The sequence below is a fragment of the Salvelinus alpinus genome, chromosome 6, assembly GCF_045679555.1.
Source record: "Salvelinus alpinus chromosome 6, SLU_Salpinus.1, whole genome shotgun sequence".
NCBI lineage: Eukaryota > Metazoa > Chordata > Actinopteri > Salmoniformes > Salmonidae > Salvelinus > Salvelinus alpinus.
The window spans coordinates 58,275,049-58,300,908 of record NC_092091.1 but is presented as its reverse complement, the minus strand read 5'-3'; the positions used below and the strand labels follow the sequence as shown (position 1 = coordinate 58,300,908).

General features: G+C 39.7%; 1 protein-coding gene and 1 pseudogene across 1 annotated transcript; one reads left to right on the top strand and one right to left on the bottom strand.

The window, feature by feature from the left end:
* Nucleotides 1-2,223: 2,223 nt before the first annotated feature.
* Nucleotides 2,224-11,074, bottom strand: LOC139578989 (probable E3 ubiquitin-protein ligase HERC3). Its single transcript, XM_071407157.1, has 23 exons — nt 10,394-11,074; nt 10,203-10,314; nt 9,975-10,051; nt 9,622-9,843; nt 9,139-9,230; nt 8,303-8,433; nt 8,021-8,145; nt 7,767-7,843; nt 7,530-7,657; nt 7,363-7,422; nt 7,137-7,242; nt 6,845-7,037; nt 6,460-6,614; nt 6,080-6,202; nt 5,677-5,775; nt 5,169-5,315; nt 4,945-5,085; nt 4,468-4,634; nt 4,128-4,191; nt 3,574-3,644; nt 3,158-3,341; nt 2,743-2,845; nt 2,224-2,627 (listed from the first exon to the last, which is right to left on the bottom strand). The coding sequence occupies exons 1-23, from the start codon at nt 10,623-10,625 to the stop codon at nt 2,416-2,418; spliced, it is 3,021 nt and encodes a 1,006-aa protein (XP_071263258.1). The 5' UTR covers nt 10,626-11,074; the 3' UTR covers nt 2,224-2,415.
* Nucleotides 11,075-14,518: 3,444 nt separating this feature from the next.
* On the top strand, nt 14,519-24,595 carry LOC139578998 (T-cell ecto-ADP-ribosyltransferase 1-like; annotated as a pseudogene).
* Nucleotides 24,596-25,860: the final 1,265 nt, after the last annotated feature.

Below are 25,860 nucleotides of genomic sequence, written 5' to 3'. Positions count from 1 at the left end.
AAGTTGGATGCCATTCCATTCGCTCTGTTCCAGCCATTATTATGAGCTGTCTTCCCCTCAGCAGCCTCCACTGAAACGCACCATGCAAAGTGTTGGTCCCATGTAGCGTGAGCTGAAATAAAAGATCCCAGAAATGTTCCCTATGCACAAAAAGCTTATTTCTCAAAAACGTGTTTACATCCCTGTTAGTTAGCATTTCTTCTTTCCAAGATAATCCATCCAACGGACAGATGTGGCATATCAAGAAGGTGATTAAACAGCATGATCATTACACAGGTGCATTCACCATGTGCTGGGGACACAAATATTAGCAGTTTTGTCACACAACACAATGCCACAGATGTCTAAAATGTTGATGGAGGTTGCAATTGGCATGCTGACTGCAGGAATGTCCACCAAAGCTGTTGCCAGAAAATTGAAAGTTCATATTTCTACCATAAGCCGCCTCCAAAGTCATTTTAGAGAATTTGTCCAACCTGCCTTACAACTGCAGATCACATGTTTGGCGTTGTGTGGGTGAGAGGTTTGCTGATGCCAAAGTTGTGAACAGAGTACCCCATGAGGCAAATAGATACTGACTGGTTTTCTAATCCACGCCCACAGTTTGTTTTAAGGTATCTTTATTCCCAGTCATGTGAAATCCATAGATTAGGGCCTAATGAATTAAATTAAATTAACTGATTTCCTTATATGAACTGTATCCCAGTAAAATCGTTGGAATTGTTGCATGTTGTGTTTATAGTTTTGGTCAGTATAACTGACCTGTGACTTCTGTGCGATGACAAGACTGGTGTGTTAGCCCTCTGAGCTAAAGCCTAGGCATTAACCTTAGATACACCTCTTCAGATCTCAGGCAAGGTTACTCATCACATAAGTGTGGTTTACTAAAACACGTTAGTTTCATATACCCTAGTGCAACATACAACTTATTCATGGTCCCTGAAACTACTGAATCCTGAACACGTACGTTATTTCTAGACTTTTTAAAAATGCTTTTCCTTTGTTTTGTTTTAATCACTAGGGCCAGGTGTGGATCAACGGTTTCAACCTGGGCCGCTACTGGCCCGCGGCCCACAGCCCACAGTTAACCTTGTACATGAACTGTGTACTTGTAGCCTCCTGAGCACTGCCGCGCCCAACAATGTGAACATCCTGGAGCTGGACCCATGCACCCCCTGGCCATGTACCGTGGAGTTCACCAACAACTCGTTCCTGAACGCCATTGTTAAATCTGACCACAAACAACAGAGGGCGCTGTTACCTAAAGATCTCTTATGATGAGCACTGATCAAAAATATACTTACTGTATTTATCTGGAACACAGGTCGGTGGCACCTTAATTGGGGAGGATGGGCTTGTGGTAATTAGTGGAGCGGAATCAGTGGAATGGTATGAAATACATCAAACACTCCGTTCCACCCATTATTATGAGCCGTCCTCCCCTCAGCAGCCTCCACTGATCTGGAAGTGATCTATTTTGCACTGATCTTTTAAAAATCAGAGTAATGTTTGTAATTGAATCACGGGTGACTGTACCTTTAACATGACCTTTATATAGTGTCTTAAAACCCGATACGACTTTGTTCACATGAGCGTCTCTATTCAAAGGGAATTAAGAATGCGTCATTTGAACAGTATGTACGTCTTTTTGGAAATGGAATCAAGTTCAAGAAGGAAAATTACTAATTTAGAAGAGCTATGAACTTGAGTAGTACTCTAAATATAAGTTGAGGTCAGTAATGCTCAAATCATGAGCCTGGAGGTTTTATTTCTATGTCAAGGCACTATACAACCCAAAATACGCCTTTTAAAGGCATTTTCTCCGATGTTCACTGAGATCACATTCATGGTAACGCTGGCATGTCTGCTCAAGTGTAAATTACCTTTAAAAGTATCTTATAGTGCGCTGCGCTATAGAGCGCCTTGAGTTAAATCCTGCCCTATATTGTGAATTGGGGAAGGATAATTGAGAAGGATGTGTGCCAAATGATCTGTACCTTATTGTGTGCCACCCAACTGCAGGGATATTATGTTTTCATTGATTTCTGTAATGAACCATTTGGTGGGTCTTGTAAATGAATAGTTCTTGTGTTCAACTGAAAACCTGATATGCTTCCTTTTAACAATTAGATTATTTCAAATACTTTGGGATTTCCTTGTATCTTGGTTGTTATCATTTTTGTTCATGTGTTGTTTAATGTGCAGGCACAAACCATGCTGTACTTTTTGATTTATAAATGTTTTAATAAAATTTGGTGAATGCAATATGATAATGTCATAGTACCGCACAGATCTCAAGTTAGGATTTGAAATACAACCCTACATTAAATCAATCCAAATCTTAAACCCAACTATGGAACAATGAAAAGATGAACACAGGAGAGGAGTATATACAGCAGCAACATTATACACCCATTATTCATTCCAGAAGCCTCTGTTGTGGCCAACAGCCTCTATAAGCCTGCTCTGTAGTATCTCTTTGGAGGGGTAGATGGGCAGCTGCAACAGAGAGTGACAGGTCAGCGCCTCTGGGAAATGCTGTTGGGAGGAGTTGAGAAGGGTTTGGACCCTCATCCTGATCTGGTTCATACCCAGGATGGGCACACGATCACAGCCAGTCAGGAACACTGAAGGTGTAAAGGTGGTAAAAAGGGAGAGGGCAGTGAATGACAGAACAGAACTTTATTCTCAGTAGCCTACGTTATTGGTTCATCTGTTACAATGAAAATGTTCCATACTTACACAGGAATGCTTTCTTTTGATCCTCTGTCAGTTCCTCAAACACCTCCCAGAATGTGACGATGTTGGGATGCCCAGCATGGTACTCTCCTTCATACACAGTGTTCTAGTTTGGGGGGAAATGCCCTCAATTAATATGGTGAAGCAATAGACACTTAACAACATTCAAACTACTTGTCAAATCAATGTATCAAAACAACATTTTAGCTAGGTTTCAGAACATGTTCACCATGAATCCCAAATCAACCCCAGGACACTTGTTTTTTAGGCTCCATCTTGCCCTCTGATAGGCTACGTGACATTTCTGCATATATTATATGTTTTACTTGTCTAATGCTCTCAGATGTAGACAATTGGCTAGGGGTAGATTTGGGATTGAGCTGGCATGGTTCTGGCATGGTTCAGACATGGTTCTGACCTGTTTCAGCGTCTCCCAGTCGAAAATCTCCTTCCCCACCATCACTCCCCTCAGTTCCTCTGGCTGGAAGAACTCCACCACGTCCATGTCACACACCTTGAAGAAGCCTTTCCTGAACTCTTCAAACACCACCTCTACTGACTGGTTGAAGATGTAGTTCACATAGGTGTCAACAAACTCCTTCCTGTCAAAAGAATGACAGACAGAGTCAGATATCCATTGAGTTGTAGCTAGTATAGGTGGAGTCAATTCAAGGAATGAGAAGCATCATTTACTTTCCATTATGATTACATTTCAACGTGAGATGATATTGCCGAAATGGAATTGACACCAATCCTGGTAGCTGTAGCAATGGAAATATGTGTCATACTGTAAACCTTGTATTTTGTCAGTTGTAAATATTGCTATAATCTTACTTATTAGCACTTGTGACAAGTTTTCCAGTTTCTTTGGGATCAAGTTCCACCGCTACATCACCCCACATCACCTATAATAGTGAGTAATGAAAATAGTGAGGTAAATGAACAATGATAACACTGCAGACTGAGGATATGGACAAATAGATGGGAGTGATCTGCGAGAGACATACACACTAAAATAATATAAAAGATCTAATGTTCAGTAATTCATACCACTTCACTTCAATGTAGGATCTTAATTTGAGCCAATTTGATACAGCAGGAAAATAATCCTGCAGCAACTGGAAATGTGAATTATGTGTATTATAATTAATGGACATTTTTTGTAGGGGTTGATAGATTTTTCGTAAGGGCAAATCAAGTCTGTCATTTTAAAGTGTAAATTACTAACTTTAGAAGCCTTTTAAAACCTTGAATACACTACAAGTTTGCATTTCTTGCTGTGTGGGAAAATTGTCAGCAACAAAAGAGTGATCAAATAAAAATCCTACATCTGTATTATGTTACATTTTATTTGTTCATCGATCAAACTGTTTGAATGCAATACATACTGAGAAAGTCATGTCCATGTTTTCAACATCATCATCAGGGTAATCCAAGATGTACTGCAAACTCCTTCAAAAGCATTGACAATAATATGTGACAATAGATGTGACAATTATAAATCGGCAATCAATAAATCATGATGCTTTCATAAATGAAAAACTATTTATCCAAATAATGAATAATTGCTTATCCACACAGAGCAAGTGCCCTGCCCCTGAGATGCAATAAAATGCATTGAGATGCAATTTCCTAATCTGTCCTTGGTGTCCTTATAACAAATACAACTGCCTGTACTGTAATACATTAATGACTAAAGGATAACAATATATTATGGTCTGAACTTACTTTGCTTCAATGGGGCTAAACTCTCTCAGGTCCTCTAAAGAGGGCTTGATGTTCACCAGCTTCTTGAAGAAGGCCATGGGGAAGGGGAGGTGCACCATGTTGTTGTTGTACAGGGCCATCCCACACAGAACCCCAAACAGGAAATAACGCTTCTCCTCAACTCTAGGCTGTTAGTGAGGATGTGTTGGACAAGAGACAAGAAATAATCCATGAGTGAAAGTATCAGACATGCTGTTGTTAATCTGGGGAAAATGATTCATATACAGTAAAGGGTAGGTATTGTGGTTTCTAGAATACAGTAGTAGGCTATTAATACAGTAGTAATACTATAGTAGTTCCTCTCTAGAAACATATCATTACAGTGTTTCACTACCAGCACATTTGAAAGTACAATAATTATCAATATTTTATTTCTATAATGTGTTGAGGTGCGGAAAACCTCATAATCCATGTGTGATTTCCCTAAACGTGCCTCACCATTGCAGGGAACCAGGCCAGCGTCTCGGTGTCGTTGTACATGAACATCCCAGACTCGGGGACCAACAGCTTTTTAAACAAATGGAGGAAGAAGTCCCTTTTGTAGACATCTGTCAGCTTCGCATCCTCGTCGAAATACACCTGAGAGAGGTAAGCAGTACATTTTGGCATAGCCCTTCTCTGTTGAAAACATTGTCTCATCATATTAAAAAATATGGACTTACCACAAGGGACCTCTTGAAGGTACTGGGACATGTCACTCTCAGTTGATGGAAAGTGTCTTCGATGAGTGATGCTCTATTCAGCCTCAGCTCAAAGAACGGAGCAGGCGCCGCCATGAGGAACATGTCAAAAGGCCCCATGCCAGTCCTCTGCAATGCATACAGTACAATATTAAGTCTTCAGTTAGTGCTTTTCTAGCATACAAGACAGGTATTATTTCAACCAGTTTCTTCCATCAAAAAGGTCAAGAAATATGTCTGGTTTCTTCAGTAGTGATGGTGAATGTTCTAGAGCTACTTGAATTACAGGCTTTTGCTCCAGGCCTGTTCTAACACACCTGATTCTGCTAATCAAGATCCTGGTGAGCAGCTGATTAGTAGAATCAGGTGTGTTAGAGCAGGGCAAGTGCAAAAACCTGCATACACAGTCAGTTGGTCTCTAGTAGGGGGTTTAGCCACCCTGATTTATAGTATATTATAATACTATATATTGAGAAGCAATATTCATTACCTGTGTGAGTGCGGCGTTGATGTTAAAAACGTTTATCTTGCTCTGCAGATTCATCAAGAATGGGTAACGACAAAAGATGGCAGGTGTCTGATCCACATCCTGAAAGTGATGCAAAAGAAAACATACAATGCATCTCAATTAAGGAGCTTCTTTGTCTAATTATGTTAATCTGCACTGATAAGAAGGAACTTTAGGAGGTGAGAAAGATTCTCCAGTAGGAAAACAAAATGTTTCCTTCACTCTCTCTTTCCAGACCATTTCAGGTAGAGGAAATCTAAAGCCTCTATTGAGATGCAGCCAGGACACTTTCTAAGACCCAAACAACGAACATCAAAACAACTCAAGACTGACAACCACTAGTATGGTTAGCAATCGGTGACTGTGACAAAATAACTTTTCTTACCTGCTTTGACCATAAACGCCAAAGCTTTACATCCTCCTCTAGAAATATGGGATTGAAGTGAACCTCCTCCATACAAAAGGTACTGTCTGGAACTGTCTGGGTCTCTACAGATTTCTGGTTTGCCTTTGAAATAATATAGAAAAGTAAAATACATTGATAATAAATAAACAATTATTTGCAAGTATTAGCTAAATATTTTACATGTTTGTCAGCAAAATAATATTTCATCAAATCTGTTACAGTCTCATCGATTCTAAATAGGTTGCATTGAAATAACTGCCACCCTGGCACCAGATTGGTCCTCGAAGTTGACTGGTCAAAATGGGAAAACAGCATTATAAATGGATTGACAGTACGAGCAGAGAAGCATGGACACTGACTCTGTGGAGATGGCTGAGGACCTGGAGCAGGTGATTGATCCCAGGGTCACGAGTGCGTAGAATATGTCCACTCCTCAGAATCCCCGACAGGGCCTTCTTCCACACCCCAATGTGCTTGGTCATGACAGATGGCTTCAATGAGGACCAGCAGTCACCTACAGGACATGATAACACACAGATTACTTTCTCAAACCATTCGTGGGGGTATAGAATTTGATCTACTTCACAATCATTCCAGGGGCACCCCAATGTGCACACGTTTTGTTTTAGCCCAGCACTACCACACTTGATGGACAGAATAAGTTGTCTACAGCACAAACAGATTTACGACTACGTTGTTGTTGATTAGTTGAATTTAAACATTTGAAATGGACGGCAACATTACCGAGGACCTGCAGCTTGTCGGGGTGCAGTCTGAGGACAGCAGCAGCAACGGCTTCGGTGAGATCTGTCCTTCTGTGCTGTTTGTGAAGGACCCTCAGGAGCTCAGGGAGAACCAGGTAGACCCTCAAGCTCTCCACTCCAATGGGCTCCTCATACAGGGAGGGAAGCAGTGTGTGCTGGACAACAGCTTCAACCTAGTGCAATGAAAGAGGTGTGTGAATCGTCCCTCGTTCAAGATACATGTCAGAATAGGATCGATTACATATCAATTTATAAATATATTCACAAAATACCTCAGTCAAAACTTTGCCCTTATTCGCCAGCTTCCGGAATGCGCCTCGGACGAGTGAAAAATCCAGACCAGACTGTTTTGGTGAGGTTTGGTAATGTTTGTCACAACTAATAAAAGCAATAAATAATTGTCAATATTTATGCCATATTTAAATCAGTATTCTTTGACAATGTAATATTTCAAACATAAGGCAATCATGTATTTGAACCAATATTAAATACTGTTACCTTTTATCAAGAAAGCTCCCATTTAAACATGATGCAGAAGAAAACATTTTTGTGATTTCCCTGCAATTACAAGTTTGAGTAATCTTTCAGTTCAGTATGTGACCGTACATAAACAAAATAAGGAAATAACAACAACGGTAAATTATAGCTACTTATATCATACTTACTTCTGTCCTTTTTTCCAAGACTTTGAATCACATTCCGAGATCCATTTGTCAATGATTTTTTCATCTATAGCTTGTTGTGTCACTTTGCCCACACTTGACCTGAGATTGTTAGACCTTTCTTCAGGCTCCTGGGAAGATGACAATGTGATGCAACGTATCACAGCAATGTTAAGTACAAAGGACAAACTATGTCCTGTTTTGCTAACTCATTGTTTCAAATATGAATTGTGTCCATACCTGACCAAGAGTGCACAATGCAAAGGAATGGTTTCCTCCAGCAAAAATGTGTTCAATTTTCTGGTCATCAATCTGGTCTGAAATGTTGACAAAAATAGTTGATTATCAAGTTAATGTTATTTCATGTTTTACCTCGTGTTATTTTAGTTGAGTATTGAAATAAGCATTTTGTTGTGTTGACATTTATTCAAGTTTGATCTGTTCTGAAAATGTGTGTACTCTGGCTAAAGTTATACCATAAATGAATGTTTTACCTGGCAGTTGTACTGGAAGGGGCACAGACTGATCAATCTTTACTCCATTTCCCAGCTGCCCTTGCTCTCCGTGCCCAAATGAGTAGATCTTATTTGAGGGCCCAACAAATGCTAATGTGTGGTGTCTAATGTGGCAAACGGACAGAGAAAACATTCCTCAAATCAACAATGAATTCTAAAAAGGTCTTATGCTAAGATGAAAATAACCAAAACAGTCCTACATCAATTTTGGTTGTGTCACATTTTGTCAATTCCAGATCATGTCTAATAAGTGTAACCTACCTTCCACAGGCTATCTGGGTCACCTTTGACCCCCAGAGTTGCTCCACCACTCGAGGTTGTAGTTCATCTCGGAGAGAGTTGTGTCCAAGCTGTCCATAGCGGCCTGAGCCAAATGTGTACACCACACCTCCCTAGAACAAAATCAACCCAGACAGTTATCATAGTGTTTTCCTCTACGTTAATGAGGATGTTTCAATGCAAATTTCCAGGGAACTAAAAACTAAAACATTTTATTTGTTATGTTTGTTTTTTATTTCAACATTATTTAACTAGTCAAGTCAGTTAAGAACAAATTCTTATTGACAATGACGGCCTACCAAAAGGCCTCCTGCGGGGACGGGGTCTGGGATTAAAAATATAAATTAATTATATAAAAATAAAGGACAAAACACATCATGACAAGAGAGACAACACAACACTACATAAAGAGAGACCTAAGACAACAACATAGCATGGCAGCAACACATGACAACACAGCATGGTAGCAACACATGACAACAGCATGGTAGCAGCACAACATGGTATTAGCACAAAACATGGTACAAACATTATTGGGCACAGACAACACCACAAAGGGCAAGAAGGTAGAGACAACAATACATCACGCAAAGCAGCCACAACTGTCAGTAAGAGTTCCCATGATTGAGTATTTGAATGAAGAGATAAAACTGTCCAGTTTGAGTGTTTGTTGCAGTTCGTTCCAGTCGCTGGCTGCAGCGAACATTGAGACACCAATATAAATAAACGCACATAAAATGTAGACATATTGTATGGTCCAAACAACATTTAGTTCAAATGATAGAGAAAAGTGTAATTATGTCAGACAGATATACAACCTTTGTCAGAACGGCAGTATGTTCTCCTCCACATGAAATCAAAACAGTCTTCTTCAGATTCAGGCAATCAACAGGAGCTGGGGCATGTCTGTCTACAGAAAAATGGGTTCATTTTATTGTTATTATTATATATGATTTTTTATAATTATTTATTTACAACACATAACCCTCAAACACATGACACATCGTGCTCTCTCATCCTGGTTAAAATAGTTTTTAGACAGATAAAGGCCCATTTATGACTTGTCTTTTTTTTTTATTACATAATTTCAACCACCAAAAAATGTGGTTGATAATAGATACATCAGGGGTCCCCAGCTACAGCCTGAGAGAGCTACTGAGTGGGATGACTTTTGTTTAAACCCAGCACTAACACACCTGTTTCAAATAATGTACTGTTCATGGTCTTCGGTCTGGACCTTGATTATTTAAATATATTTAACAAGAGTCAACACATATGCTATTGTGTAATGTATACTGTACTTGTTGTGTCCCCTAGTCCCAGCTGCCCGGCGGTGTTCTTGCCCCAGCCGAACACAGCTCCAGAAAGGGACAGAGCGAAGCTGTGGTCTCCCCCTGCAGTGATCTGAACCAGGGGGATCCCTGATAGAGACTTCAGGGGCTTGGGGGACATGGCGCTGGGCTCGCCCCACCCCAAACCCAGCTGACCGCTGGTGTTCTGACCCCATGTGAACACCTGACCATCTGAACAGAAATCAGAAGTAAGCAACCATACAGTGAGAACATTGTACAGGATTACAGTTTTGAAAGGTTAGACTGTTTTGGTTAAGTTGCATTGTGAAACAGCGATTAGTGGTGTGTTAATGGTCATTTACCCTGTGTTAGTGAAATTGAATGCTGGTCTCCACATGCAACCTGAGTTACCTGTCGCTTACATAGGTTATCCAATGGTCTGGGGGGGAAAAGAAGAAAGATGAATAAGATTAGTTGGCCCATTTGAATTAAATGACAAATTGTTTTTATACTTTAGCTACTTGAATGAGAGGGTGACAATGTCTTAGGGTAAACTACATATACATGTATCATTATGGAATAGATCCCACCTGAGAATATTGGCTTTGTCCAAGCAAAGAACCCGGCCCTCTTCAGACAGTAAAACAGCATGAGAATCTCCACAACTCAGAGCCCGAATCGTCTCCTTACACGTCACACTCTCTAAAGCACATAAAACATATGATTGGGCAACTCAAGAAAATATATTATGAAAATTGATTGGAAAGGAGATTAGACCTACTCAGTTTCCCTGTGATTCTTCTCCCATCTTGGTCCTCTTGAATCCGTGCGACAGACACTAGTCTCCCATTATTTCTGATAAACGCGACCACACTGTTACCTGCGGACAGACCCTGAATTTTAGATTTAAGGTGTATCAAATTAACGCAACTAATATCCGTTTTGGTCGTATCTAAACCATTCGGCTTCACTAAACCAAAGCCATTACGACTATCCTCTCCCCATGAAATCATTGTTGTGTTATATTCTTAAACTAGTCCATACAGATTCTAACACTTGAAGGAGAGGCACCTGCCGATGTGTCCGACTCAATGATGGGTTTATATGACCGCAACCAACCATATGACATACAGAAAGTCTCATCATCGTCATCATCAACAAAGCAGGAAACGAAAATGATTCTTAAATGAAACTGTATTTATAGAGGGCATAAAACAAAACACGCCTACAAACAAATATAAATAGTTTCGAATAGTTACTGATGACGCAAGGCCGAAAACGAAAGTGAACGTCTACGGACAATAGCAGCCCAATTATCTTGGAAATAGCCTACAATAAACTGACGCATTTGACACACACGATAATGCTTGAAACATTACCACCCAGTCGATACCTCCCTAGATGCATTTCAGTGGAACTGGCTGCAACGTCTACTTTATGCTGTGTCATGCATTACTGCTAAATGCTGAACTGAAAATTGTTTCGGAGTTTGAAAAGACCCATGCCTCAGAGACGTCCCTCATATTTGCTCAGTTTTTTTCAGATGTTAAATTAATTAGCAACCTTCATTTAAGCTCACGTTTATCATAAATATATATTTTTTAAACTGCACATTGACTTGACCAGGCAAAGAGTACAGAAAATACTAAAATTGCTTTAATTATTGGGTTATGATACTATACACCAGTGTGGCAGTTGTACTAAACTCCTAAGGCATAAAAGTTCTAAAATAATCAATATCCATCATGAATTAAAATGACAATTGAACAGGTAAATAGGTAACGTTATGTAATAACCTATGCAGAAAGTAGGGATGGGAGTTTGAAATACTTTTACTATTCGAATAGTAACATCCATTTTTGTCTGATATCCGCATATTTGAAATACATGTGGTTTTTAAAAACCTACGTTTTAAACCTGAACACAGCTATGCGAGGGAGAAGATGGTACTTTATTGTTGCAGCTGCGGAAGAACAGGAAATACAGAATGGTGCGAGCAGACGAAGGGAGAGAGACGCCAAGGCAACTCCGCTACAGCCAACACTAGCTAGCTAACTTGCAGCGACGATGTTATTTATTATCATCCCATATAACGGTGTCTATATTGACTGGAGTAGCATATTAGATTCGACAACACTTCCTGTAGCTTCTCAACCCAACGCTAGGCATCGCCTTTTCATGGAATCCAATGGGCTGCTATAGGATTGCCTAGCCTAGCATGCTGACTAAAAACGAACATTCATTAACAACTAGCAGTATTTAAATCTTCTCGATTTGTCAGTTGGGATAATTAGGAGTACACCGCTGTATTCCATTCCTGGTTTGAGGTTACGTTTTCCGAGCAATATCTCTCGCCGGCTCCGCACTGTCCTGATCGTGGCATAGCAGCATTCCGACTAGAGAGAGAACGTAATGAAGAGTTTGAGTTGATTTATTCTTGCTCACAGATGAAACTGAAGAAATGCAGAATTTACATTACTAATCATTGCAAAACACTCATTTAAAATACATAACACGTAATACGTGACATACATAGAATATTGAAAAATGTAAAACATTACAGGACATTTTTCATGATGGAAATTGAAGTATTAAAATGTGATTTAAAAAATATATTATTTTTGGGAGAACCATTTAAGAGCTAGAGTTATTATACAGTCTGATAGCAGTGGGTAGAGTGGCGTTTCGCAGGTGGTTCGTACGGGCAGTTATACAGGACAGTTGGTGGCTGTTTCTCAGGAGCCTGGTGGTGCAGTTACCTCTTTTTGGAAGGAGCAGATCATTCAGTGGATGGTCAAGAGTGTGCATCTCCTTCACCAGGTGCACTGCAGCCTGCTCTCGCCTGCTCTGCAGTGAGGGGAGCTGTGGTTGGACTGCTCAACCTCTGGAGATGATCCTCAAGGCCCTCTGCACCCTGTCTAGTTGGGCCTGCTGCTTTTTACTGCATCCAACTAACAGCACTCCACCGTATTCCAGACAAGGTCTGACCAGTGTAGTATGTCTGTCACCACTGAGGTTAGAGTCTAGATGAAAACCAATATACTTAGTTGTTGTTACCACTGGTACTTACCGTCCTTCTAGGATTAGTGGTGCGGGTTGTGGATGGTCTCTAGAATAATATATCAGAATTTCCACAGACTTTTTCCCATTCAGGAGCATGTTGTTGAATGTGGCCCAGTCTTCCAGCTGCTTTGCCTCCAAGCCCATGGAAATGTCCTCTTTGATGCTGGTTAATGGTATGGCTCGGGACAGCCCTACATCGTCCAGTGTGTCACTGAAGACAACTTTTCAGGTGGACATGTGAAGGAGAAACAGATATCTTGCAACCACACCCCCCTGTGGCACACCAGAGGTGACCTCTGACCAAGGGCTAAAAGTGCCATTTGCCATTACACTCTGCATTCTTCCTGTGGTGTAGCTGTGGAGCCAGGCCAGTAACCTTGGACACAGTTCAATGTCAGACAGATGTTGCATGAGCTTTGCGTGATCTACTCAATCAAAGGCTTTGGACATATCAGCAAGTAACACCCTCACCATTGTTGTTTTTTTGGAGTCTGTAGCTGTCAGCCAGGAGTGTGTGGCTTTAACAAGGGCAGTAGTAGTGCTGGACTTTGGTAGGTAGGCATACTGATTTGTGCACTCAGATAAAACTGTTGGCATTAGTTTTTTTTTAATGGATCTCTCCTGGATTTTTCCAAGGAATGACGTCCAGTCGGATTCTGGCTAGGCTTCAATGCTTTCAGAAAGTATTCATACCTCTTGACTTAATCCTCATTTTGTTGTGTTACAGCCTTAATTCAAAATGTATTAAATATTTGTTTTCTCTCACCCATCTACACACAATACCCCATAATGACAAAGTGAAAATATGTTTTTAGAATTTTATTGCACATTTATTGAAAATGAAATACAGATATGTTTCATTTACATAAGTATTCACACCCCTGAGTCAATACTTTGTAGAATCACCTTTGGCAGCGATTACAGCTGTGTGTCTTTCTGGGTAAGTCTCTAAGAGCTTTCCATACCTGGATTGTGCAACATTTGTCCATTATTCTTTTCAAAATTCTTCAAGCTCTGTCAAATCGGTTGTTGATCATTGCTGGACAACCATTTTAAGGCCTTGCCATAGATTTTCAAGTAAATTTAAGTCAAAACTGTAACTCGCCCACTCAGGAAAATTCACTGTCTTCTTGGTAAGCAACTCCAGTGTAGATTTGGCCTTGTTTTAGCTTATTGTCCTGCTGAAAGGTGAATTCATCTCCCAGTGTCTGGTGGAAAGCAGACTGAACCAGGTTTTCCTCTAGGATTTTGCCTTTGCTTAGCTCCATTCCATTTATTTTTTATCCTGAAAAGCTCGCCAGTCCTTAATGATTACAAGCATACCCATAACATTAAAATATGGAGAGTGGTACTTACTTACTTGTGTTGTATTGGGTGTTCCCCAAACATAACAATTTGTGTTCAGGACAAAAATGTAATTGCTTTGCCACATTTTTTTGCAGTACTACTTTAGTGCTTTGTTGAAAACAGGATCCATGTTTTGGAATATTTTTTATTCGGTACAGGCTTCTTTCTTTTCACTCTGTCAATTAGGTTAGTATTGTGGAGTAACTAAAATGTTGTTGATCCATCCTCAGTTTCCTCCTATCACATCCATTAAACTATTAAACTGTTTTAAAGTCACCATTGGCCTCATGCTGAAATCCCTGAGTGGTTTCCTTCCTTCTACGGCAAATGAGTTAGGAAGGACGCCTGTATCTTTGTAGTGACCGGTTGTAAGGATACACCATCCAAAGTGTATTTCATAACTTCACCATGCTCAAACGGATATTCATTGTCTGCTTATTTTTTTATATATTTTTTTACCTATCTACCAATAGATGCCCTTCTTTGCAAGACATTGGAAAACCTCCCTGGTCTTTGTCAGGGATGCAAACTAGTCACCTTTCGGCGAAATTCGACGTTTTTAAACCAAAATAGGTGACCTACGTAATTCGTGTAGATCCGATGAGAACGGTTTGGGGGTGGGTTTGGATCACTACTGACGAAGGCTGAGCCAATCGTTACATAACAGCAGAATGCAGCGCAGCACGCTACTGAAGAAAGAGGAGACAACCAACTTACTAGTTACAGCATCAGCGCGCCTCTGGAAAGTCAGCTTGTCAGATACAGCAGCAATTCCCCTGAACGATAACGAAGAGGTAACTTTAGGTGAGAAACCTGACCACGGAGACCGGGTGATGAAGCGTACTTCATGAGCTGTAACCGAAAAACTACTGGCTTTTGGAAAGTTTGAGGTGAGGGAGAAACTGGTGAACAAGTATTAGCACTGTTAAGTATCTTGCTAGCTGGACCCGTTAGCTAGCCAGAGAAATGTTGGGCAACATTAGCCAACTTATCTGATAAATAATTGAGTTTATGGTGTGATAATTAGCTTGCTAATAAATTTAAACAGCTAACATCGTGTGAGCTAACATTAGTAACCTAACCAATTCGCTATAGTATTAACTGGTATACGACTCCTTGCCGTTGTGCCGAACCCCCCCCCCCCTGCCAGAATTCTCCCCACCCTTCTAATTTCCTTACATTTTGTGGCTAGAGTCTAATACTTTCCGTGGCACACATCAGAGTCAAATACTTTCAATAGAACAAACTTCACGTCAGGATAGGCAACCGAAATGAATAATTAATGTATCTGTGTTATATTAAACATAGAGGTTAATGCGACATAGGCAGCCACCCAGGGCGGCATCAAGGGGGCGCCCCCGAAAGCGGGCTGAAGGGCGGGTTCGCCTAGGGTGCCATACAAGCTAGAACCGCCACAGTGTAGCCCAAATATATTGTTTTTGTTGTGTTGAATTTGACAGTAACATGTGTGAGTGAGGGGGGATTATACTTTTTTTTACTCAGTGAACATTATTTTTGCACACATGTAGCCTTGTGCACTTGATCGATGTCTATAGTAGCCACTATAATAGAGCAAAAATAGAATGCCTGTTTGTTTCATTCTATTTTTACTTTAAGATTTTCCCAAGTGCAATATTTATGTGTGGTCATAAGCGTTCTATTATAAAGGCTATAATGGCTAACTGGAGTGTTTTTTTTTTTCAAGTGTCATTTGCACTAGGCAACAAATAACATTGGATTGCTTTCTTTACATTTTTTAACTGTGAGTTAGGTTCACATTAACCACTTTTTATTTTACACACAGAGACTGATCATGTAGATCATATTCTTTGTTGTTTAATTAGTTAAAACCTGCATTTCCCCCTAGCAGGGATTTTTTGCATGTTTGAATGCAACAACAAAAAGTGTCACCTTTTTGGGACCTCACCAGTTTGCATCCCTGCTTTGTGGTTGAATCTGTGTTTGAACTTTCCAGCTCGACTGAGGGATAATTGTATGTGTGGAATACAGAGATGAGTTAATCATAAAAAAATCATGTTAAACACTATTGTTGCACACAGAGAAAGTCCATGTAACTTATTATATGACTTGGGTACGTGGGACGGTAGCGTCCCACCTGGCCAACATCCAGTGAAATTGCAGAGCGCGAAATTCAAAAATACTCAATTCAAATATTTAACATTCTTGAAAATATGTGTTATACATCAAAATAAAGCTTAACTTCTTGTTAATCCAGCCGCTGTGTCAGATTTCAAAAAGGCTTTACGGCGAAAGCATATCATGAGTTTATCTGAGGACAGCGCCCAGCACACAAAACATTACATACAGTTACCAAACAAGTAGATTAGTCGCCAAAGTCAGAAATAGCAATAAAATGAATCACTTACCTTTGATGATCTTCATATGGTTGCACTCATAAGACTCCCAATTACACAATAAATGTTTGTTTTGTTTGATAAAGTCCCTCTTTATATCCAAATACCTCAGTTTTGTTGGCACGTTTTGTTCAGTAATCCAATGGCTCAAAGGCAGTCACAACATGCAGATGAAAAATCCAAATAGTACCGGTAAAGTTCGTAGAAACATGTCAAACGATGTTTATAATCAATCCTCAGGTTGTTTTTAGTCATAATAATTAATAATATTTCAACCGGACAATAGCTTCGTCAATATAAAAGGAAAACAAGAAAGGCGCACTCTCGGCCGTGCGCAGCAAACAGGTCTGGGGACTTCCCAGGGTCCACTCACTCAGAGTGGTCTTACTCCCTTATTTTTCAGAATACAAGCCTGAAACAATTTCTAAAGACTGTTGACATCTAGTGGAAGCCATAGGAAGTGCAATTTGAGTCCTAAGTCATTGGATACTGTATTCAATAGAAAACTACAAACATAAAAAAATCCAGTTTTGGAAACGTTAGCCGTTAGAGTGTTTTCTATCCAAATCTACCAATTATATGCATATCATAGCTTCTGGGCCTGAGTAACATGCAGTTTACTTTGGGCACGCTTTTCATCCGGAGGTGAAAATAGTGCCCCCTACCCTAGAGAGGTTAAGGACATTTTTACCTCTGAACTTATTTAGGCATGCCATAACAAAAGGGTTGAATATTTATTTTATTTTTGTATTAATTTTATAATTTTTTTTAATCAAAAAACACAATTCCACTTTGCCATTATGGGGGGATTGTGTGTAGTCCCGTGACCAAAAAATCTAAATGTAATACATTTTAAATTCAGGCTATAACACAACAAAATTTGGAAAAAGTCAACCATTCTGAAGGCATCTGTAATTGAGGCCACATGCTGCGCTTTCTCCCCAAACCAATTCAGATAAAATAACAGCCTACTCATTGTAGCCTACTCCTCATTTCGTTAACGTTTATTTCCATATTTCTTTTCCAACTTGCATTGCATCAGTGAACTCTCACTCCACTTGCTTGACATTGAGCCTCTTTGCCACTTTGATTGGCAAACATAAACAAAAAGCTACACACCTGAAGGTTCTGGTTGGCTACTGGTCTTTTTATGGGGCGCACGTGCACTTCATAGAAACTACATTAAAGAGTTGAACTTTTATTAAATGAATCATTTGAAATGTCATGGCATATCCGGGTATGCAACAATGTCACATGGGGGGGGGGTCCCTAGACCAAGTTTGTGAAACGCTGGAGAATAAAAGGGCTCCATACCAAGCCACGATCAGTATGCAAATGTGGAACGTTCCAGACAGAAATGCCATAGCATCACAGGAAGCTGCTGAGGTGAGGACGGCTCATAATAATGGCTGGAATGCGGTGAATGGTATCAAACGCATTAAAATCATGTATTTGATGTGTTCGATAGCATTCCATTAATTCCGTTCCAGCCATTACTATGAGCCTGTCCTCCCCAATTAAGGTATTACTGGCAGACTGTCATAGATAGAGATGCCTCGATTCATGATTCAGTCGAACAACTCCGTCGATTCTATTTCATTTCCATCTACTCTAATAAAAACCAAAACTGACTTGTAAAATATGTAATGCATATTGTAGCCCTATGCAGTGCCATTGTTACACAACTCTTATCTGTCCAACTATGTTTGTTCATTACATTTAGAGCACCACACGACTTTGAAGGTATGTGTCCAAATCTTATCTTTCATGTATTATTTTGATTGTCCCATGTTATGCTTGTTAGGTGTTAGGGCCTTTTATAACAGCGAATTGTAGGCCTATAGTTTGAGTGATTAATGGTATAACTTACTCAATTAAAACAGCTGTAGGCTACTTACACTTGAGTCTAGGAACATACCACACTGAAAATATCTATGTAGTAGATACGTCAACTTTCAGAATGATACCTGTGAGAAGGGGTACTATTTGTGAAGTTAAACATTGCCTGGACATGTTGTTATGAAAGACCCCTAAATGTTGTAAAACATACAGTAAAATTGTGTCTGTGTAAATTTAAGATTCTTGTTTGCTATTTATAACCTCACAATGTAATTTATTCTCAATTGCATTTTGTTTCTCATCTCTGATCTGTCCCATCTCCTCTCAATCCCTCATTCATTGGTCACCAGAACACACAAGGCAGCCATTGCTGGGAAAATGCAGGGCCAGAGAGAGAAGACATTCATATTGATCCTCGTTGCTGCGCTCTCTCACAGGGTAAGAGTTTTGACCAAACACATTTTTTGGGGTCATAAGATTGAAATGATAGAACCCAGATGTGGAAAAAGTATCCGATTGTCATACTTGAGTAAAAGTATAGATACCCTACCGTTCAAACGTTTGGGGTCACTTAGAAACATGAAATTAGTTGCAAAATGAATAGAAAATATAGCCAAGACGTTGACAAGGTTATAAATAATGATTTTTAATAGAAATAATAATTGTGTCCTTCAAACTTTGCTTTTGTCAAATAACCCTCCATTTGCAGCAATTCTAGCTGTGCAGACATTCAGCATTCTAGTTGTCAATTTGTTGAGATAATCTGAAGAGATTTCCTATCATGCTTCCTGAAGCACCTCCCACAAGTTGGATTGGCTTGTTGGGCACTTCTTACGTACCATACGGTCAAGCTGCTCCCACAACAACTCAATAGGGTTGAGATCCCACTTTACCACCACCAAAGTGTCCCCAGACCATCACATTGCCTCCACCATGCTTGACAGATGGCGTCAAGCACTTCTCCCGCATCTTTTAATTTTTTCTGCGTCTCACGAATGTTCTTCTTTGTGATCCGAACACCTCAAACGTAGATTTGTCTGTCCGTAACACTTTTTTCCAGTGTCTGTTAATTTGCCCATCTTTTCTTTTTATTGGCCAGTCTGACATATGGCTTTTTCTTTGCAACTCTGCCTAGAAGGCCGGCATCTCGGTGTCACCTCTTCACTGTTGACATGGAGAGTGGTGTTTTGCGGGTAGTATTTAATGAAGCTGCCAGTTGAGGACTTGTGAAGCGTCTGTTTTTCAAACTAGACACTAATGTACTTGTCCTCTTGCTCAGTTGTGCACCGGGGCCTCCCACTCCTCTTTCTATTCTGGTTAGAGCCAGTTTGCGATGTTCTGTGAAGGGAGTAGTACACAGCGTTGTATGAGATCTTCAGTTTCTTGGCAATTTCTCGCATGGAATTGCCTTCATTTCTCAGAACAAGAATAGACTGACAAGTTTCAGAAGAAAGTTATTTGTTTCTGGCCATTTTGAGCCTGTTATCGAACCACAAATGCTGAATCTCCAGGTTCTCAACTAGTCTTAAGATGGACAGTTTTATTGCTTCTTTAATCAGCATACACCAGTTTTCAGCTGTGCTTACAGAATTGCAAAAGGGTTTTCTAATGATCAATTAGCCTTTTTAAATGATAAACTTGGATTAGCTAACACAACGTGCCATTGGAACACAAGAGTGATGGTTGCTGAACGGGCCTCTATACCTTATGTAGATATTCCATAACAAATCAGCCGTTTCCAGCTACAATACTCATTTACAACATTAACAATGTCTACACTGTATTTCTGATCAATTTTATGTTATTTTAATGGACAAAAAAATGGCTTTTCTTTCAAAAACAAGGACATTTCTAAGTGACCCCAAACTTTTGAACGGTAGTGCACCTTAATAGAAAGTTACTCAAGTAAAAGTGAATGTCACCCAGTAAAATACTACTTGAGTAAAAAATAATTTGGTTTTAAATATACTTAAGTATCAAAAGTAAATGTAATTGCTAAAATATTCTTAAGTATCAAAAGTAGAAGTAAAAGTATAAATAATAAATTCCTTATATTAAGCAAAACAGACAGTACCATTTTCTTGTTTTTAAAATGTATTTATACCCAGGGGCACACTCCAACACTCAAACATTATTTACAAAAGATGCATTTGTGTTTAGTGAGTCCGCCTGACAATAGGCAGTAGGGATGACCACGAGTTCTCTTGATAAGTGCTTGAATTTCACAATTTTCCTGTCCTGCTAAGCATTCAAAATGTACTTTTGGTTGTCAGGGAAAATGTATGCAGTAAAAAGTACAATATTTTCTATAGGAATGTAGTGAAGTAAAAGTAGTTAAAAATGTAAAAAGTAAAGTACAGATACCCCAAAAAACTACTTAAGTAGTACTTTAAAGTACTTTTTTAAAAGTACTTTACACCACTGATTGAACCAGCCATACTGTAAGGACATACTTCTGGGCCGGTTTCCCAGATCCAGAGTGAGCCTATTCCTGGACTCTCCATTGAGCATGATTTTTAGTTAAGGACTAGGCTTTACTCTGGGTCTGGGAAACTGGCCTTGATGTACTTCATTTGAAAAATGCTTGAATTTGAACTTGGCAAATTAGTATTGTATTGTCATAAAATATTGAGTGCTATAAATTGTTACACTGCTACCTGTATTAAAAAAGGTAGCAATTCTCTTTACTATTACAGGTGACTCAGGCAAAGGTAATGGACATGGTTCCTAATGCCGTGGATGACCAGTACACTCACTGTCGGGAGCAGATGTTGAAGAAGGTTGTGGAAGGGGGTCTGCTGGAAGAAGAATTGAAAGGCAGTATAGAGTATAGTTCTGCCTGGCAGGCAAAGCAGTGTACAAAATTGATCCCGGGAGGCGTCAAGCAACACACAGATGCATTGGTGGCTTATGGACATGGGGGAAATGTGTTCAGAAAGATTTTCAACCAAGCAGTGGAGACTCAGGGTGGGAATGTCACTGTCTATAACGGCAACTTCCGGTTCAAATCCCTCCACTTCCTTCTAATGGATGCCATGAGGCTTTTGAAGACATAGAACTGCCAAACTGTGTTTCGTGGCCCAAGCAAAGAGTATGAGGCACAAGTAGGGTCAGAAGTGCGATTTGGGAGGTTTACCACAACCAAGGCCAAACGTTCCGACGCGGAGGAAGCTGCTTCAGACAGTGGGATCCTTTTCAACATTATTTCCTGCACTGTAGTCAACATTGATGAGTACACTTGCTTTTCAGACAGCATTGATCAGCTGATATCCCCAGCAGAGGTGTTTAGGGTGGCAGAGGTAAACAATGTAAGAAATAAAGATCACGAGTACAGAGAGATCGTTTTGACAAGTTCAAGGACTCACAGCATTGACAGCATCCACGACTGTTACCTCTTCCCCAGGTGAGGACATGTTATGTAAGCGAAAAGATATGACAACATTAGACTACCAAACAGGTGTAGACGATAGAGGTCGACCGATTATGATTTTTCAACGCCGATACCAATACCGATTATTGGAGGGCCAAAAAAGCCGATACCGATTAATCGGCCAATTTAAAAAACAAAATGTATTTGTAATAATGACAATTACAACAATACTGAATGAACACTTATTTTAACTTAATATAATACATCAATAAAATAAATTTAGCCTCAAATAAATAATGAAACATGTTCAATTTGGTTCAAATAATGCAAAAAAAAAGTGTTAGAGAAGAAAGTAAAAGTGCAATATGTGCCATGTAAGAAAGCTAACGTTTAAGTTCCTTGCTCAGAACATGAGAACATATGAAAGCTGGTGGTTCCTTTTAACATGAGTCTTCAATATTCCCAGCTAAGAAGTTTTAGGATGTAGTTATTATAGGAATTATAGGACTATTTCTCTCAATACCATTTGTATTTCATTAACCTTTGACTATTGGATGTTCTTATAGGCACTTTAGTATTGCCAGTGTAACAGTATAGCTTCCGTCCCTCTCCTCACTCCTACCTGGGCTCGAACCAGGAACACATCGACAAGCCACCCTCGAAGCAGCGTTACCCATGCAGAGCAAGGGGAACAACCACTTCATGTCTCAAAGCGAGTGACGTTTGAAACGCTATTAGCACGCACCCCGCTAACTAGCTAGCCATTTCACATCGGTTACACCAGCCTAATCTCGGGAGTTGATAGGCTTGAAGTCATAAACAGCGCAATGCTTGAAGCACAACGAAGAGCTGCTGGCAAAACGCACTAAAGTGCTGTTTGAATGAATGAATGCTTACAAGCCTGCTGCTGCCTACCACTGCCTAGTCAGGCTGCTCTATCAAATCATAGACTTAGTTATAACATAATAACACACAGAAATACGAGCCTTAGGTCATTAATATGGTCGAATCCGGAAACTATCATCTCGAAAACAAGACGTTTATTCTTTCAGTGAAATATGGAACCGTTCTGTATTTTATCTAACGGGTAGCATCCATAAGTCTAAATATTCCTGTTACATTGCACAACCTTCAATGTTATGTCATAATTAGGTAAAATTCTGGCAAATTAGGCGGCCCAAACTGTTGCATATACACTGACTGCGTGCAATGAACGCAAGAGAAGTAACCCAATTTCACCTGGTTAATATTGCCTGCTAACCTGGATTTCTTTTAGCTAAAAATGCAGGTTTAAAAATATATACTTATCTGTATTGATTTTAAGAAAGGCATTGATGTTTATGGTTAGGTACACATTGGAACAATGATACGCACCGCATTGATTATATGCAACGCAGGACACGCTAGATAAACTAGGGATATCATCAACCATGTGTAGTTAACTAGTGATTATGATTGATTGATTGTTTTTTATAAGATAAGTTTAATGCTAGCTAGCAACTTACCTTGGCTTACTGCATTCGCGTAACAGGTAGGCACCTCGTGGAGTGCAATGTAATCAGGTGGTTAGAGCGTTGGACTAATTAACTGTAAGGTTGCAAGATTGAATCCCCCGAGCTGACAAGGTAAAAATCTGTCGTTCTGCCCCTGAACGAGGCAGTTAACCCACCGTTCCTAGGCCGTCATTGAAAATAAGAATGTGTTCTTAACTGACTTGCCTAGTTAATCTTTATTTAAATAAAGGTGTAAAAAAAAATCGGCCAAAACGGTGTCCAAAAATACAGATTTCCGATTGTTATGAAAACTTGAAATCTCCCCTAATTAATCGGCCATTCCGATTAATCGGTCGACCTCTAGTAGACGACACAAGAGTCAAGTGGTTTTAAAATGTCTACCTTATTCTTTGGAGAATGAACGTCTGTCTTTGTCTGTTTGGCTCACCAGATCTACAAGTACGAATCTTCCATCAATCATCCCCAAAGGCTCCTCTACTCAATGGCTTGGCAGTAGCCTGTCTGTTCTTGTGGTTGTATCTCTCTCTATCTCCCTGATCACCAGGACTGATCATCTCTGATAAACTAAAGTGTTGAATGATAATAGATGCGGTAAAGAAGTCAATGGAACGCAGACCGTGGGGGATAGAAGGACGCACATTCAACCAATCTGATCTAACAAAATAGATATTTGTCAAATTATCATTTTTTATGTATTGTAACATGCCTTGAATGTGCTTACTAAAGTTTGATTTGGATCTGTCTGTTTTCACCGCATAACATTTAGAAATAGTCCCTTTCAGGTTTAGTAGAAGTGACTGCTAAAGGCTAACTCCCATTCGTATAGACTGGTAGCATAGCTAGCATAGAGAAATCGATGGTGGTAGTAAGTCGTTTTTTAACTGTAATGCAGTTTCTTGGTGATGATGACATCAACATGTATTCGGGTTGACATCCATACCAGCATTATTCTCAGATTTTTACCTCAACATAGTGTGAAACACACAAACAATAGCCTAAATGTAGGCTAATTTTGCTGGTGGCCATTGAGGAGATTCTGAATCTTTTCCCCACGACATCTTTTCCCCCATGCGTTTCCATGGCATTTTCATTTTTTTGGTTGAGTTCCAATGACCTCTTCACTGCATCTATTGAAAAGGACAAACACACAGACACACACACACTTGCATGTATGTAATATCAGTGCACACAGACACAGATATTCATCAAATGTGACAAAGCGCCAACCTGTCAAACCCCTCTTAGCATAATGATATTCTCTTGAAAAATGTATTTCTTTGCATTTTATTGTTTTTGTAAAAAAATAAAATATCATGGTGAATAGATAATATTAGAAAATACGTTTTAAACATTGTGGTATGCATTTAGCACATATTTTGGTATCACAACAATTGACTGTGGGTGGTGTCCAGTTTTCATAGATGTAATTTAATTTTCCTCTTGTTTTGTTATCGAATAAAGAAACAAGTTCAGCATTTTTGAGTGTTGTATAGGACACCTTTTGCATCTACGCATTGAGATGGGGTGGGTGGGAGGGAGGGATTTTTTTTATCTAAACATTTAATAAATCAAAGTAGTAAGCTTTTCCAGCTGGAAATGACTTTACAAACATTGGGGTGATAAGCATGTACATTGAATTAATGATGTAAGGCTCATAACCTGACAGTCCAGACAAACAGTATGTATGACCTCGTAATATTTAGGTTGTGTAATATGTCTGAGGGGAAATGACTGTCATACCTATGAGGGATGTGGACAGAGAGTGCCCTTTCTCCAAGCTCAAAATCACAGTAGCACTAGCCTTTAGGTCTTAGTTACAAAGTTTTCGCACTGACTCAATCACAGCTGGAGCAACACATGTTTTGGCTAATATTTCAACCTTATCCTGGAACCTGCATGTTGTGCCGGCTTTTGTTCCAGCCCAGCACCAGCTCACTGGAACAACTAATCAACCGATCATAAAACCCTTGATTTATTTGAATCAGATGCTTTAGTACTGTTGACTGCAATGCTTCCCACAGTTGTGTCAAGTTAGCTGGATGTCAATTGGGTAGTGGACCATTCTTGATATACATGGGAAACTGCTGAATGTTAAAAACCCAGCAGCGTTGCAGTTCTTGACACCCTCAAACTGGTGCGCCTGGCACCTACTACCAAACCCCGTTCAAATGCATTTAAATATTTTGTCTTGCCCATTCACCCTCTGAATGGCACACATACACAATCCATGTCTCAATTGTCTTAAGGATCAAAAATCCTTCTTTAACCTGTCTTCTCCACTTCATCTACACTGGTTGAAGTGGATTTAACATGTGACATCAATAAGGCATCCTAGCTTTCACCTGGATTCAACTGTTCACTCTATGTCATGGAAAGAGCAGGTGTTCCTAATGTTTTGTGCACTTAGTGTACAATACAAACCTTGCCACTCTATACCAAATCAACAGCCTACCTTTTGGTTGCTCGTTGTAGCCTACTCCTTCTCATTTCGTTAACTTTTATTTCCATATTTTTTTCCCAATGCGCATTGCATCAGTGAACTCTCACTCCACTTGCTTGACAATGAGCCTCTTTGCCACTTTGATTGGCCAACACAAACAACAAGCTTCACCCCTGAAGGCTTTTGGTTGGCTACTGGTCTTTTTGGGGGAGGCGCACGTGCACTTCATAAAAACGACATTATTAAATTAATAATTTGAAATGTCATGGCATATCCGGGTATGTAACAATGTCACATGGA

Coding starts and splice junctions, on each gene's coding strand:
- LOC139578989 (XM_071407157.1), bottom strand. CDS start 10,625: ATGATTTCATGGGGAGAGGATAGTCGTAATGGCTTTGGTTTAGTGAAG. Junction 8,434..9,138: donor ATACTGCCGTTCTGACAAAG/GTTGTATATCTG, acceptor ATTTTGTTCTAG/GGAGGTGTGGTGTACACATT. Junction 6,615..6,844: donor CGACAAGCTGCAGGTCCTCG/GTAATGTTGCCG, acceptor CATGTCCTGTAG/GTGACTGCTGGTCCTCATTG.